The sequence below is a fragment of the Ursus arctos genome, unplaced genomic scaffold (genome assembly GCF_023065955.2).
Source record: "Ursus arctos isolate Adak ecotype North America unplaced genomic scaffold, UrsArc2.0 scaffold_14, whole genome shotgun sequence".
In the NCBI taxonomy this organism is placed as follows: Eukaryota; Metazoa; Chordata; class Mammalia; order Carnivora; family Ursidae; genus Ursus; species Ursus arctos.
This window is the reverse complement of record NW_026622808.1, coordinates 65,654,796-65,670,796: the sequence shown is the minus strand read 5'-3', so window position 1 is coordinate 65,670,796 and position 16,001 is coordinate 65,654,796. Positions and strand designations below refer to the sequence as shown.

The window sequence follows — 16,001 nt, the reverse complement described above, 5'->3', positions numbered from 1 at the left end:
CCTGTCAGTTTTTCCCTCTCAACATCTAAGATTCACCGCCTTCTCCTGATCATTGCTGGTCAAGCCTGTACTATATCTTGCTTAGACTACTAGACTACTACTATTGCTACTATACTACTACCAGAATAGTTTCCTCATGCTTTAGTCTTCTCTCTCTCCAATCTATCCTTTCTGTGCCTACCTACTGTCCTCCTATACTCCTTCCCTAATTGTGTCACTTTACTGCTCTAATAACTTATAGCTAACGCTACGTATGTACCAGGGAACATGATGGACACTTTGATAAATTATCGCAAACCTCATAAGACCTCTATGAGGTAGATGCTATTATTATCAACATACCTAATTTTTAGACAAAGAAACTGAGGTCCAACTAATTCAGGGAATTTACCCAGGGTTACACAGTAAAGGCTGATGCAGCTGGGCTGTGAGGCTAGGCAACCTGATGCTCGCATTTTCTTCCCATTGCCAACAGGATGACAATCATATCCCTCAGGCTGACATCTAAAACTTGCTTCAGTATGGTTGGAATTGATCTTCCTGGCCTTCTCTCTCTCTCATGTCCTAAACACACTTGCTCCCTCCAGGCCCAACCCCTCACTCCTTATTCTCTAGGGTAGGCCACACCATGTTACCCTCCAGGAATACCTTTTCACCTGTTCTAGCAATCCCATCCAATACATCCCAGACATCTAAGTCACTTTCTACCTCATCCATGAAATCTTCGCTTCTGACTGCCCCCTTTGACTGTGATCTCTTCTCTAAAATCCTGAAACAGCACTTAGGAGACTCAAGAGGGTCTTCATAGTGAGGTGTTGTGATCCTAAAGACTGGAATGATGCTCCGAAGAAGACTGACAGATCCTTCAGGGCACAGACTATGTGTCTTCATCTTCTCATGAATTCCTAACAAATGCAATACCCCTTGTTTTCAAAGAAAAATAGGGATATATGGCCTGGAACAGGAGCTATTTATTTAAAAAGTTAAAACAGTTGGAATTAGGAATATTTTGGAAAATTCAAGACTATCATCATTTTACCAATACCATCAAACACAGGACTGAGTATATAAGAGGTCCTTAATAAAAGCTTGTTAAATAAATGAACATGTAGTACAATAATGGTGAAAATCCAAAAAGGACTAGAGTATAAGTCTTTAAGAGAAAAATGTTGTTAAATCATAGAAGTTAAACCATGTTGTATTTGATATCCACTCCAGGGAGCAGCTCTGAAAATGGTCAGGTTAGGGAATTAAACTTGAGGCCTGCTATATGTGCCATATGTTAGATGCAGAAGGTAAAGTTAAAACAAGCCTCAAAGAAGCAGAAATTGCTTCCATCAAGACTGCCTAACCCAGGGACACTTTAGGCCCAGGACTTCTTTCCCACTGTGATCTCTTCTTTCTCTTGACCTGGTTGCCAACTAGTGAAGTCTGGGGCCAGGACATAGTGTTTGATAATGGGTGCACAGATAACAGGGTGGCTTTTCTACCTGTGCTTCTGACATGCTAAGACTGGGCTGGGCCTCAGCCCCACCCCCAACACACATACACATACACTGCTTCCTAGGTCTCCAGCAGCAAGTCTTTTAAGATTGGGCAGCAGAGTGACTAAGGAATTTGGGCCTTTGGGCTGGGAAGACCTCAGATCCAGATCTGCCATGCACTAGCTTTGTGACCTTGGGCAAGTTATTTCACCCCTCTGTACCCACCTTTTTTCACAAGGTTTCTGTGATGTGAAGTGAGATTATCTATCTATCTATCTATCTATCTATCTATCTATCTATCTACCTATTCATCTCTCTAGATATCTATAAGCATCTGGCCCCAGTAGGTGCTAAGTAAAATGCAACAGATGAAGGTGATATTGATGAGGAAATTTCCTCTGAAATTCTGTTGTTACCCAAGTCTTACCCCCATGATGGAATACCCCCTGCAGCGCTCTATTCCTAGGCTTCAGAGAACTCTATTTAGTTGTGATTGTAAAGCCTCCTCTGGTCTCTCTGACAAGCTATCAGTGTTATGGTTTCTCATTGCCTGAGAATCATACTCAGATGAAAGACAGCAAAATTCACACAGTTTGTGGAGTCATTAGACTGTCTCTTGCCACTCTCCTTTCCTGGAGCCTCACCCCAAACCACTGATGGCTGCCAATCACCTCAGACATTGGTCAGGAACAGCTTAAGATGTTCTCCTCCAAGAGAATTGTCATTTTTAGATAGGGTTATGGAAGACCAAATAACAAGAGAGCAGAACTACGGCCAATGGGCAAAAGCTCCAGAAAGATAGAATTTTAGTTATGGGAAGAACTTTCTATAGTAAAATCAGTGGAAGAGGCTATATTGGGAGGTGGGTGTATTCATGCAGAGGCTAGAGAATTAGGACAAAGATAATGTAGAGAATATTCCTTCGCTAAATATGAGATAGATTAGGTGAACACTATGGTTCCTTCTATCCTGACAATTTATGATTCAGGGGTGGGGGGGGGGAATACTTTAAAATCCCATAGACTAAGTTTCAATGGTAGAACTCCGGATTCTCATTGGATAAGCTGACAGGGGTAATCATACCAGTGAAGGCTGGCCCTGGCTCTCCTCAGCCTCAGAAATATATATATAAGACATGGATGAACTGAGCCCAAAAGTTCCTTCCAAAAGCTTCAGAGGAAGAGCTCCCAGAGGCAGTCCTTTGAGCTGGAGCCTGGGAATATGCCTTGGCCACCCTTGTCTGGCGCCTAGGGAGCTTCACCCTTTCCTGGCTCCACAGAGGTTGTGGACTAAAGACTTCCCAGGGACTATGAGGGGTAGGAGAAGAGTCCCCTAGGACTATCTGTTGCTAGGCTGAGACTCTCTGGCTCCACCCACAAGCCATCCATCTGTTGGGGCTGAGGGCTATTCCCGTGGGGTTTGGCTACCATGGGATCTGTCTCCAGTCACCAAGAACTGCCTGAGATGCTGAATTCCACAGAAGTCTGGCCACTCTGGCGTCACTGCCAAAGTCTGGCCTGTAGCCAACCCGCAACAGGAGCCCATGGCCAGACTGAGCTGCAGTTTCCCTCAGGAAGTTGAGTTGACTAAAACAGGTAAGAATATGTAGTCCAATGCTTGTGCTCAGATGCACTCAAAAAAGAAGGGGGAATAAATGGCCTTTACAGCAGCATAAAGGGAAAACAAACACACAAAAAACTAAACAACTGTGGCTTTATAGAATGACAATGAGCTCAGAAGGTCTCCATTTATAATGCTGCTGCCAAAAATTTGATGCAGCTAGAGGGGCTTCAGTGTCTCAAAGAGGGGAGGGCACAGGTCCTTTGCTCTTTTATCTGATAAGCCTCACAAGAAAGCGCTGCAACGTTCTGGGTGTTTCTTTAAGGGGGACACTAGTGGAATTAAAATGGGTACGTGGGGAATAAGTGGGTACCCGGAGCAGATAGGATGGTGAGAAGTACGGAAATGACATCCTTCCTCCTGTGACTTTGGGAAAGTTACTTAATTTCTGAGTCTCAGTTCCTCAAATAGACCAATTGGAAGGATTAAGTGAGGTAACCATGGAAGCACCTAGGACTGAGTAGTAGATCAAAGTTAGTCAAATGTAAATCTGATCAAGGTCAAGGATGACTTGGGTAGTAGTGAGCTTCCTGGCCTCCAGGCCTTAGAGGTGTTTAAGCAGGGCCAGGACAAACTCGTCAGAGAGATGCTATGGAGGAGGTCACGAAGTTGCAGGCAGATGACTTCTACAGGCTCTCTGGTTCTGGGTTTCCATTAATTCTTTCATGTATTTTTCAGTTCTTTAGGTGTCTGAGATAGGATACAAGCCCTTGTTAGCTGCAGAGTCTTGAGCCCAGCAAGACCCCAGGGCTATTGGGCCTGAGCAGAGGTGTCTGCAGGCACAGGCTTCGAGGGGCTTGGCAAGTAGAGTGTGCTACTGCTTTCCATCAAAGCCGGTTGGGCTGGTATCTCACTTTGCTGAACCACTGGGTTTTAGCAATCTGAGAAGTCAGAGAGGCAGGAAAGGCAGGTGTAGCTCAGAAACTCCTCTAGGTTGGCAGGTTTAGCACTTGGTTGTCAGGAGAAGGAAAGCAAGGGTTTCCCTTACACAAGGTCATGAAGGCCCAGCTCTCTCCATTTTTACCTTCCCCAGTGGTCTGGTGGGGACATGAAAAAGGCATAGTGCATAGTGTTGTAGACCACTCCCTAAACTGGAAACCATAAGATTCAGCTCTCCTGCTTATAAACTGTATGACTTTGGACAAGTCATTTGCATTCTCTTTGGTTATGCATGAAATAGATATACCATCTCATGTAAGGATGGTGAGGCTCAAAGTAATGTCTGTGCTTTGTAAACTGTACAGTGCTAGGCAAAGCAATGATATAAGTGAGCACCATTACTATTATTTAAATAATAATAACTATCAATCCAAAGGAATGCAGCTCCAACGAAGCTCTAGAATTTAATGCATTGATGGAGATCCAAGTATTGTTGGGTGGCTTCCTGTCACCTGGTGCATAATAGCTCAGTATGTAGGGGATTCTGGGCTAGGTTATATCATGCCCTCTGCATATCACTGACTTGTTCCAGTGAGGTCCCTGAAGATGCAGAAGAGTCATTTCAGAACAATAAATATTAGCTCTAAAGGTGAATGGACAGGAAATCACTTGTCTAGGAGAGAAACCAAGCCCATGGATGAGGATTTGTGGGGTTTTGTCAAAGCCACCTTTAATTTGCTATCCTGTGGCTTTCAGCAGACAAGCTGGGAGACAGGAGCTCCTATCTGAGGTCCCAGCAGAGATGAAAGCTGAGGAAGGAAAGAGTCACTGAGTGACTCAACTTTAGAGAGTTTTTGGCTTGAGTCCAGCTGCCCCCACCAAGGAGGAAGGCCTGTGCTTGCTCAGCATATCTGAGACAGGAAATTGGGAAAGGGTCTCAGGGTCTGGCCCCAGGAAAGAGGCCAGGCCAAGCTCCTTGCCGGACACGCCACAGAGCTATTCTGATCAGCTCCCCCAGGCTCCGTTCCCCGGTCTAGGACCCCAGGGGGAATGAGGCAGCAGGAAGGAATGTGGTTGGGAGGTTGTAGGTTCAGTCAGAGCAAAGGGTAAAGCATGTTTTCTGGCACCTTGGGATTTCTCTGAGATCACTCCAGCAGTTACCAGTGCCCACCTTTCTTCCTCTGAAAGGTTATGAAAGGTTCCCAAGGATGAGCTCCTCCTCCTCCTCCTTTCATGAGGGAAATTGCTACTCTGAGGGCAGAGCTCATCTCCTGGATTGGGGCCCTCCCATAATCAGTGATTTCCTAAGGACACAAGAAGTGTCCCAGGGGGACAGTCCATGAGACCTATGGGGGCACTAAGGGCCAGGTCACCCGAGGTCAGAATGTCAGCTTCAAGTGATTAAAGATGTCCCTTAAAAGTTAAGACATCCCCAAAATAGTCAGTTTCCCTTAATAGTCTGCTAAGGGATCTGGTCACTAGTGACTTTATCTGAACCTGCCTCAAATCTCCTCACATTTTCAGCTTACACTCACTGGGGAACAAACTCCCTAAAGCCAGTCCTGCTGTGGGAAGCAGGAAGGCCTTTCATTTGTCCTAAATTTACTTCTTCTAAGCTATGTAAGTCCTTCTTAGTCCCATGTTCGGGATCTGAGCTGTGTCCCTTCCCCAAACTGCATTGCACTTTAGACCCCAGTGAAACCCCTTCTCAGTCTTGGTGTCCTGTACTCAAGAGACTTCATCTTTTCAAGCCTCTGTAGGTGGAAAGACCTGTCTGGAAATGTTTTGAGTATCTCTTTAGCCCAGAAAGCCAGTATAAAGGACTGGTACAACGTCCTACCAGAGGTCAGAGGCTACAGGTTTATGGATCTCAGTCCTTCAATTCTAAAGTCTCATCGCTGCCCTTTCCAGGTCTGAGGCTACCACATGTCATCTTAGATCTGGAAGGAGATTTTAAGTTACCTGCTCCAACAGTCCTAGCCCCCAGCCCACCCTTTTACCATATCCCTGACAAGCGGCCCACCTTGCCCCCCGAATGAACATCAGTGATGATGTGGCAGCCGCATACCACTTCTCAAAGTAGCCATTTCCTCTCCTAGTGTTAGAGAGTTTACTCCTGTCTTCTAGCAAGTTTGCCTTTTGGCACCAGTCCTCTCCCATGACAGCCACCAGAAAGCTGAAGGCACCAAGTCATGGGCTTCTTGGGACTATTGCTATTCAACTGGAGCTCCTTTAACTTTTACTCAAAGATTTGCCAAAAGCCTCAACCTCCTGGTTCTTTTCGTTGAGCACATTCTAGTTAGAGTTAGAGGATGTCCTTGTTATACTGTGACCCTCAGACTGGAGACAACATTGCAGGTGTGATCTGACCTGCTCAAGGTAGGGGAAGAGGCTCATCTTCCTCCTGGACACCACATGTGTACTAATGCTTCCAAAGGCTGTCTTAGAATCACTCCTCATGGGTATAACCCACAAGCCAAATAGAAAGTTCATTAGTGTCTAAAATCTCTGCATTAGCAATTCAGCCCTTTTACTCTGGAAGACTTTACAGGAAAATAACAAAAGTGGAAGTAGTGTAATGGAAAATGAAAAGAAGATTAGCCACACAAAGGAGAGCACCAGGATGCCACCTCTACTGGCATGACTTGAAAGCTTTGTCTAGTTGAAGTTCTCTCCCTGATTCCCAACAGTCTCAGGAGCAGTGTACACCTCTCTAGAGCCCTGGGTTATAAGGCCCAGCTCGGATCCCAGAAGACAGATCCCAAGGTGTGTGGGGGATGGGAGAGCAGGGCCTATAGGGACTTTTCGAAGGTATATAGCCTGGAGGCTTTGGCCATCAATGGCCACCAGGTGTCACTGCCACCTTGAGAACAGTCTCCCTGAAGCACTTCAGAGCCGATGGAGTCACTTGCCCTGGCCAACTCTTAGGGTAGCACAAAACCTGGCAATCAGCTAGGCTGAGACCAAGTTGTCATTAGCCAGATAAGGTTTTGCCACTCGCCTCCCTACTTTCAGCAACATAGCCAGTGCCTCTTACACCCCCATCTCTACCCCTTTGAACTGGGCAAGCAGCTAGCCTCGGCCCACTCCAATGACTTTGCTCTTTGTTTTCTATAATTAATCCATCTCAGGCTAGGGGGCTAGCTGACAAGGCAAGGTGTGCCCTCTACTAATCTCCCCTTCAACCTCCTTTAGGGGTTCTTCTAGAGTCAAAGAAATGAAAGCTGTAAGGGTGGAGCTGCAGACAAGGATAGAGAGGGAGAAAGAGAAAGGTAGATATATGACTAGTCATTGTCCATCCTGGTCTTGACCTAGAATACTGGGCAAAAAATAGCTCTTAGGGCTTGTGACTCAGGCCAGAAGCTCTTTAAGCCTGAGCTGCCAAAGCCACAGAAGAAAGAGGCCAGCAAGAGGGGCTTGATTGTGAGGAATGGAATGTAACTTAGTGACAGCAGCTAAGGGCTCAGTGCACCATGCAGAGTTCTGGCTGGGACCCAGGTAATATCCCTTGGTTTGTATCCCTCCCATTTGTACACTACCAAAATCGCTCATAGGATCCTGACACCAACTCCAATATGCTGCAAGGGCTGTTAAAGACACTTATTCCATCCGGGAACTCATTCAACAAATATGAACTGCAATGCCATATCTAGGGCAGGAGAAGGGGAGTGGTTTATCTCGGTAGGAGGAATATTTTAATCACTGTCATTTGCATAGAATTGCTATCACATGATCATAATAAAAAGCAGGCAGACATAGTTTTGTTACTGTTGTTTAACTCTCCTACTGATGACTGACTGCACCCTCCTTTTTTTTTTTTTTTTTTAAAGATTTTTTTTTATTTATTTGACAGAGATAGAGACAGCCAGCGAGAGAGGGAACACAAGCAGGGGGAGTGGGAGAGGAAGAAGCAGGCTCATAGCAGAAGAGCGTGATGTGGGGCTCGATCCCAGATCGCCGGGATCACGCCCTGAGCCGAAGGCAGATGCTTAACCGCTGTGCCACCCAGGCGCCCCCTGACTGCACCCTCCTTAGTATACCCCTGATGTATTCAATGGCTACGAGGTGCTAGCTATTCTGCAGACCTTAGAGATACAGCAGTGAAGAGACCCCCTACAGTGATTAGGTGGTAACTTTGTATTGGATGGTTGAAGAAATTTCAGTTAGACTGTCATGAAGGAGCCAGCCATACAAAAACAAGGGGAAGAGCATTTCAGATAGAGGACACAGCTCATACAAAGGCCCTTACCAGTGAGGAAGAGCTAGGATGGTATGAAGGCAAAGAAGCAGGTAGGGGCCTAAATGAATTGCTTGGGGAAAATTGAAGGGAGGACAAATTTAAGCGGAAAAAAAAAGAGTTCTGCTTTGGCCATGTTATATTTAGGATGCCTTTAGACATGCAAATAAAGATGTCAAGCAAGAGTTAGAAATATGAATCTGGAGTTCAAGGAGTCGTCAGGACAAGAGATAGATATGGGTTAGCTGAGATCACCAAGGAAAGTGCACAGACCAAGTTCCAGGTACTGACATGTGGAGGTTTAGCAAAAGTGGAGGGGCCAGCAAAGGTGGTGAGAAAGAGAAACCAATGAGGTGGAATGAAAACTAGGCAAGAACAGGATCACTGAGGCCTAGAAAGGAAAGTGTTTCAAGGAGGGAGAGTGGGCAATTGCATCAAGACTACCGAGAAATCACGCAAGATAAGAAGATGGGAAGATGAGAACTAGGTGACATGGAGTCACTTTGACAAGAGCAATTTCAGTGGGATGGTGGGATTGGCTTTTAATTTATTTTTCTAAATGAGAGATGTTTATAGGTGGATGTGATAATTTTCTAGAAAAGAAGAAATTGATGATAGAGAAGAGAGGGATAACATGAGAGCAAAAAGAAGGTGGGATCCAGATCACCCATGGAGGGTGGGCCTTAGAAGAGATTCATGTGGCTAAAGATGCAGATAATCTGGCAGATGTAATAGTGGGAACACGGATGCAATTTGGTCTGACAACTCCACGGGCCTAGAGCCAGGATGACTGAGATGTCTCCTCAATCATAAGCAGTGGAAATGTACTACCATCAGGGAGAAATGGGAGGTGGAAATACGACCAGTACAGTCATGACGTCAAGCCCAAGTTGCAGTGTTTTGCCAAATGTGACAGACTGTGGTATACTTGGTCTTTAGCGTGGCCTGGAGTCAGGGCACGGGGTTCAGGAGGAAACTAACAGAGAATACAAGGAGGTACCATCTGACAAATGGTGACAACCTCTTTGAAGTCAGTCATGATTTCAATTTAGAATATAAACAATTTTTGGACAGGGACTGTATCTCATTCATCGCTGTGGCCTTAAGTATATTAACTAATTTTAAGCACACATGTTGAGCTAGGCCTGTGCTAGTCAGTGGAAACACAGTTGAATAAAGCATAGCCCTTGTACACAAAGGGCTAAAAGTATTTGAGAGACATTTGCTAAATTAATTTAATCATGTATATATATATTTTAAGGTTTTATTTATTTATCAGAGAGAGAGAGAGCACAAGCAGGGGGAGAGGCAGAGGCAGAGGGAGAAGCAGGCTCCCCATTGAGAAAGGAACCTGATGCAGAACTGGATCCCAGGACTCTGAGAACATGACCTGAGCCGAAGGCAGACGCTTAACCGACTGAGCCACCCAGCTGTCCCTTTATCATGTTATAGTAAAGAATTTGGCCTTGCCCAAAGAGAAATCTGGCCTTTGTCCCTCCACTCCTGGGAGATAAGTCTAAATTCTTCAAATTTCCTGAGTAAAAGGAGTGTCTTTTTATTTGTGGTGAGAGCCCCTCAGACCACACTTGGTAATATATGCTGATGAGGGGAATCACAGTGGTCCCTGGGGCCACATGGCATTAACCTGACTTTCACGGATGGGGATGCTGGAGACCAATTTCAAGGTGATCAATCAATCAAGCATGCCTATGACATGAAAGCCAAGGAAAACTGTGAACACTGAATCTCAGATGAGCTTCCCTGATTGGCACCATATGTACCTTTAAACATGGATGCTAGGAGGTTAGGACAATGGAATCCTCATGCTTGGAACACTCCCAGACTCTGCCCTGTGCATCTTCTTTTGGTTTATTTTTGATCTGTATCCTTTCCTATAATGCACCTGTGAGTATAAGAGCTTGCAGTAAATTATATGAGTCCTTCCAGAGAATTCTTGGGAACTCTGAACTTTTTGTTCGTGTCAGGAGAAAGGGCAGTCTTATAGAGGACTGTACTCAGACTTCACAATTGGGCAGACTCCAGGTTTCATGTGACCTTAGAATTGAAAGGGATCTGGATATCAACTGATTCAACCTAATTCTAGAAGTGAGGAACCAGAGGTCTAGAGATAGGGAATGACTTACCCAAGGTCACATAATGTTATGACAGAGTAGGACTAACCCCTGAGTATCCTGACTCCCAGCGACAGTGTACTTTCCACATCCTGTTGTAGCTTTGAATGTGATCCTGAGCAGAGAAAAGCTTATCAGAGAAAAGCTTATCCTTGAGTCACTCTGGCTTTACTACTAGGGATTTTGGCAGGAGCCCCTATATTTAGGAAAGCTCACTCCTTACTATGTTTCTTGACTTGACTCTGATAGCTTCCAGATTTTTCTTGAGAATATTTAAATTGCAATATGTAATGCTTGGAAAGTAAAGGACTTGTACCAAACAAGAGCTAATGCTTTCTGTGGGGTGGAAAGTTTTTTTGGTGATTTCTCTTTGTTATTGAACTTTTATGCTTCAGATATCATTTCTGTATAATCTAAATTTCATTGCTAGAAGACATCTTAGTAGTTTTTTTTGTTCAGTCCTTCATTTTACACATGAAGATGCTGAGGCACAGAAACAAGAAGATATCTACCCAAGGTTACTTGGTAAGTCAGTAGTGAGGACAAGGCTGAACTCAGGTCTCCTCTGCATTCTAGTTCAAAATGACTTCCTTGTAGAAGGCCAAGAGAGTTTTGCACACTTCTATTTATAAAAGTACTTAAGGGATCCTCACAGAATCCCAGAACAACCCATTTTTGTTTATCGTGCCTGGGTAGCATTGGGCTGTCTTACTCTGTCACAAGTTCTTTAAGCTGCAACCAGATGGTCTCTGTATTTCTCAGGGTTAAAGGGAAGAAAAGGGCTACCTGTCCCTCTTCCTCTAGGGCAGGGACAAACAACAATCTGCTAATCCCTAAGCTCTACAAAATCATAAAACCTAACCACAGGTCTGATATTTTTTTAACCAGGAAAATCTTTTTTTATCAACTCTCATTAAGTACAACATTTAAATAATGGGCTTGTATCTCTAACAAGCAATTAATCTTTGTTCTCTTAATTACCCTACTGTAATTCTCTGGTGACTAACATTCCTGATGTACAGAAACAGATTCTTGTACTTGCCCAGAGTTTTAACACATGAGAGCCAGCTACAGAAGGTATAAAACACCCACAGCATCCCACAGCAGGCGGGCTATTCTCAACTTGGATGCCCAGTGTAAGTCTATTATCCCAGAAGCTCCCATTTATCCAGCATGAGTTAGGATGGATGTATTCTACTCAAAGAAATTTTCAGAGCTCAAAAGGTATTTAGATCTATCTCATATTATAGGTGGAGAAACTGAGATCCAGAGAAAGAACTGACTTAAAATTGTCACACTGTTTATTTTAGTCATTTCTTAAAAAAAAAAAAAAAAGAAAAAAAAAAGATTTATTTATTGATTTCCGGAGGGGGGAGCCAGGGGGGAAGGGCAGAAGGAGGGAGAGAATCCTAAAGAAGATTCCCTAAGACCTCAGGATCATGACCTGAGCCGAAATCAGGAGTCAGATACTAAACTGACTGAGCTACCCAGGCACCATTATTTTAGTCATTTCTACAGAAATAGTTCTTATACATTACATTTCTAGCTCTCTTTAACAATATGTGGAATACTGACTTAAATATAACTTTATTTATGGTTCAGGTCCATTATTATGAATATCAACTAGGCTCCTATGCTATGATTCTGTGACATTCAAATGATAAGAAGATAAATGTGGGGGTAATTTGCTTCTATACCATAACCCAGGCTTGTTTATACTGTTTTCCCCTCTCCACTCCTTTCCTTCTTTCTTACTAAGGAATTTCCGGAATCCAATTACTTGGCTTCCAGGGTTGCAGTATAATCCTGGCAAGGCGCTGATCTTTAGAAAAGGGAGTGATGACCTCGAAGCCAGAGTTCGTAGGGAACCCAAGCCCGGAGACGGCTTACTTACTTAATAATAGGTAACCTCTTTTGAGCATTTATGATACATTATATATATACTACATTTTAGGTTCTTCATTTAATTCTCATAATAACCCTAGGAGAGGGGTGCCATTGTCATCTCTGCTGAGTCACATATAAGTACTTTATCCAAGGTCACAAAGCCAATAAATGGAGGGTCCAGGATACATACTTGGGTAGTTCTCTTTCCAAAGTCCCCACTCTGAAATCACTACTCTATTCTATCTCCTTAACTGTTTAAAGTAGGATTTTGAAAGAAAGATTTCTGAGAGATTTTTATGTACAAGTTATAAAACTTGAGCCCTAGAAAAGGTAGTAACTTCCCCTCAAAGTCACACAGCTGTTTAGGGAACAGCTAGACTAGGACTCAGTTCTTGGATTCTTTGTCCCAAGCTCCTACCACTTCATTATGCAAAAGTTCAGTGGGAAGAAAGTTGGGGGACATTTCTACAAAGGGAGATATCTCCTAGATGGGACTTAAGACCCTCAACCCCTGCCTTTCTTTGGCCCATTCTAGAGCCACAGGGCCTGAGCCACAGAAACTTCAATGTGGACTTCCTACCAGACCTGCATCTGGGATACTGCCATTGTGAATGTGGTTGGCCATGAGTCACACACCACAGCCACCTGAAGAAAGCTGCCTCCTCTCCCTTAGGAAGGAAAGCAGATTTCCAATTTGAGTTTTACCTCGTCACTATCTAACAGAATGAGGGACCTGACCCTTTCTTCTCTCTAAACCAGCACATTTCTGGTAAACACCCTTCTTTCTCCACAAACGCAGCAGACCCCTCACAGACAGTGAACAGCTGGTGAGAGGTCTAACCCAGCCCTTCCTCAGAGACCTCCCATTTAAAAGTGGGAGTATCCCAAGGGAAATGGGCTCTGGTTCCCCAGAGACTTCAAGTTCAGAAAGAAGAGATCCAGTGCTCCGTTTTTGGACAGTTGTATAGTTGATATTGCAGACGGCTAATGAGAAGGCTCCTCCATCCTGGAGCTACCACAGTCTACAGCATGGGCTTGGAAATGGTTCTTGGCTCTCCTGTGTCTCTTCATGCTGCTTACCTGTGGTTGCTGGGTGGTTAAAGGTCTCTGAGGGGACAGGACAGGGGTCCTAGACAGCAGCTGGTTCATCTTGCTAATGACTAGTTCGGTGATGAGTTGTCTGTCCTCCACCTGGTGTTCACCAATCAGTGGCATACTGCAGTCCATGACCTGATGGAAGATGTAGTCCAGGTTAGGAAAGAGTCTGGAAACATCAAAGGCCTGGTATAGAGTTTCAGAATGAGTAGGACTTAAGGCATCAGAGATAGGTTGGGGATGAAACTGGTGTTCTTGTCTTGAGCTGAAAGCATGTTCCTTTGCAGAAACAGGACCTTGGTCCCCTCCTCCAGCAAACTTTTGCCTTGGATCCTTCCCCGCAGATGTCACCCAGGCCAGGGCTCAGTGAGACTGAAAGATTCATGCCTGAAGGTAGTGGGGAAAGGGAGATAGCAAGTAGAGAACCTAGCCTCAGGGCTTAGAGGTTTGCAGTCAGGGAAAGCAGGAGTACATGAAGGTCATTCCCTTAACTCTCTAATTAGGAGTAGGCAGTTTTCATCTCTGAGACTTTTCACCCATGCAGTTTCTATCTCCACACATAATCTGCTCATTACACAACTAGATTTCTGCTTTTGCTCATGACCTGGGATGCCTTCCCTTTTCACCACCATCCTGATTCTTCCCGTACCTCAAAATCCAGGTAAATGTTTTCCTCCTTTAGGAAGTGTCCACCTAACCAGGATCATCGACTCAACAGTCCAACTCTTATTTATTGATGAGAAAACTGAGTCCCACTGAGAGAAGGGGGTATGATTATCTAGAACACTATGTGCCAAGTAGATCATGGAGTAGATTCTGAAGCCCACTTTGGGCTTCTGACACTAATCCTTTGCAAATACCACCAACTCCTGGCAAGGAGCCTTTCCTGCTCCCAGGAAGATTGGGCAGGAACATGTGTGAAGGATTCATACTGCTACTGACTTTCCCTTTAATATGGGGAAAGGGAGTCAGCAAAGTTGTGTTAGAGGACCAGGCTGAGTAAAGTATCTCCAATGCTCAGAGAGATGTTAAGAAGTATCTCCTGCAGGTTGAGGCACTGATTCACTCCATGGCCTTGAGCACATGCTCATGGCATTAGGCCTTAGTTTTCTCATCTGCAAAATGAGCATATTGAACCAATGATTCTCAAGTCCAGCTTTCTGAGAACAAAAATGATAAATCACTACAATCTTCCCAGAGGAATAGCATTAGGCTAGAACCCCAGGAACCCAAATCTGGCATCTCTTACCCATGGCATGGATCAGCTTAGCTGATTGGAAACAATAGTAGAGGTAGAGGTATTTCACTATGCACATCCATTGGTCGTGTTGTCTGGGAATCATCCCCTGGCCTGAGAGACTCTAATCTAAATGCAGTTTGGGCCACCCACATAATTCTCAAGCTAAGAGCCTGGCCTCTAGCTTACTGAGATACTCTTACTGAGATACTCCTTTGGCCAGACTTACCTCAAAAATGTAGTCTTTCCCATCTTTGCCATGTACAGCTTTGACAGCGCAGATGTCCAGGCCACCAAACATCTCAGAGCAGGTGTCCACCCACAGCTTGTACCTGGAAGGGATGGGAAGGTATTCTGAGGCTGGGGTGTTAGCTCATATCAAGCCTGCTTGCTATTCATTCTCCTTGGTGTCTCTGCCTCTATCATCCCACCCCTTTCCTCCTCCCCTCCCTCTCCCCATCAAGCATATTGCCTTCTCTACAATGCTTTCTCACTTGCTCTCCAGATGCCACCCAGGTTTCCAGGCTCAAAGTAGGTCTCACATACTCTAAGTGCCTTCCTTGGCTCTTCCAGTGCAGGGTAACTGCTCCTTTCTTGGAGCTTCTACATCATGTCCAGTCTTTATCCTCATAATTTAGCATATAACCCAGTCCTGCCTGATCTTGTTACCTGGTTGCTTGGGCCTTTGTGTTCTGTCCTGATTAGAGGCTTCCTTTGGGCAGGGCTCATTTCTTATACCTCTTCAACTATGGAAGTTGGGCTGGGGAGTGGACTCCTTCTCTCACTCACCTGTCTGACATGGCGATCTGCTCCAGCATTGCAGAGCCAGTGTTTGTCTTCCAGTTCCCTGAGATCGACGTCCTCCTGCAACAAGGTCCCATCAGGATAGGACAGACAGTGAGCCACACCAGCAAGAGGGGGGCATGAAACTTTCCAGAATTTTAGCTAACTGCTGCTTTCCCCACCTGTTTCTTGCATAAGTAGCCCAGGCGCCTGTCTGCTGAGCTGAGATCCTGGCTGCCCTGCCAACCTCTACCCTCAATGTCCTTCTCTCTATAGTCCAGCCCAGACTGCTGTGGCTCCATGGAGGCTTCCATGATCTTTTCAAAAAGATGAGCACTTACTCTCCTGAATCTCACTTACAGTCCTATATCTACTTTTTACATTAGTTATTTGAACTAAGTCTTAGGTCCAGAAGTCTGTAAACCACTTGCAGCCTACCCACTTAGTATCTGGGCTGACCTGGTATATACAAACTGAATTCTATCAATCCTGGGAACACTCTCAGGATTCTTGTGAATATCTCCCTATGGCTTCCTTATTAGCTCATTTATTTGTCCATTCAACAGTTAATTTCTGAGAACCTACAGTATTAACAATGTGACTCTGGACAAGTCAATTAACTTCTTCAGGCTTAAGTTGCCTTGTCC

At 44.7% G+C, this 16,001-nt stretch overlaps 1 protein-coding gene across 1 annotated transcript in view; it reads right to left on the bottom strand.

Annotated features, from left to right (window-relative positions):
• Window positions 1-16,001, bottom strand: part of SYN2 (synapsin II) — a 194,720-nt gene that overhangs the window by 9,194 nt on the left and 169,525 nt on the right. Inside the window, exons 8-10 of the mRNA XM_026501384.4 lie at window positions 15,361-15,435; window positions 14,801-14,903; window positions 13,320-13,469 (exon numbers count right to left, since the gene is read on the bottom strand). Coding sequence (XP_026357169.1) covers window positions 13,320-13,469; window positions 14,801-14,903; window positions 15,361-15,435 — 328 coding nt within the window. The remainder of the gene's footprint in view (window positions 1-13,319; window positions 13,470-14,800; window positions 14,904-15,360; window positions 15,436-16,001) is intronic.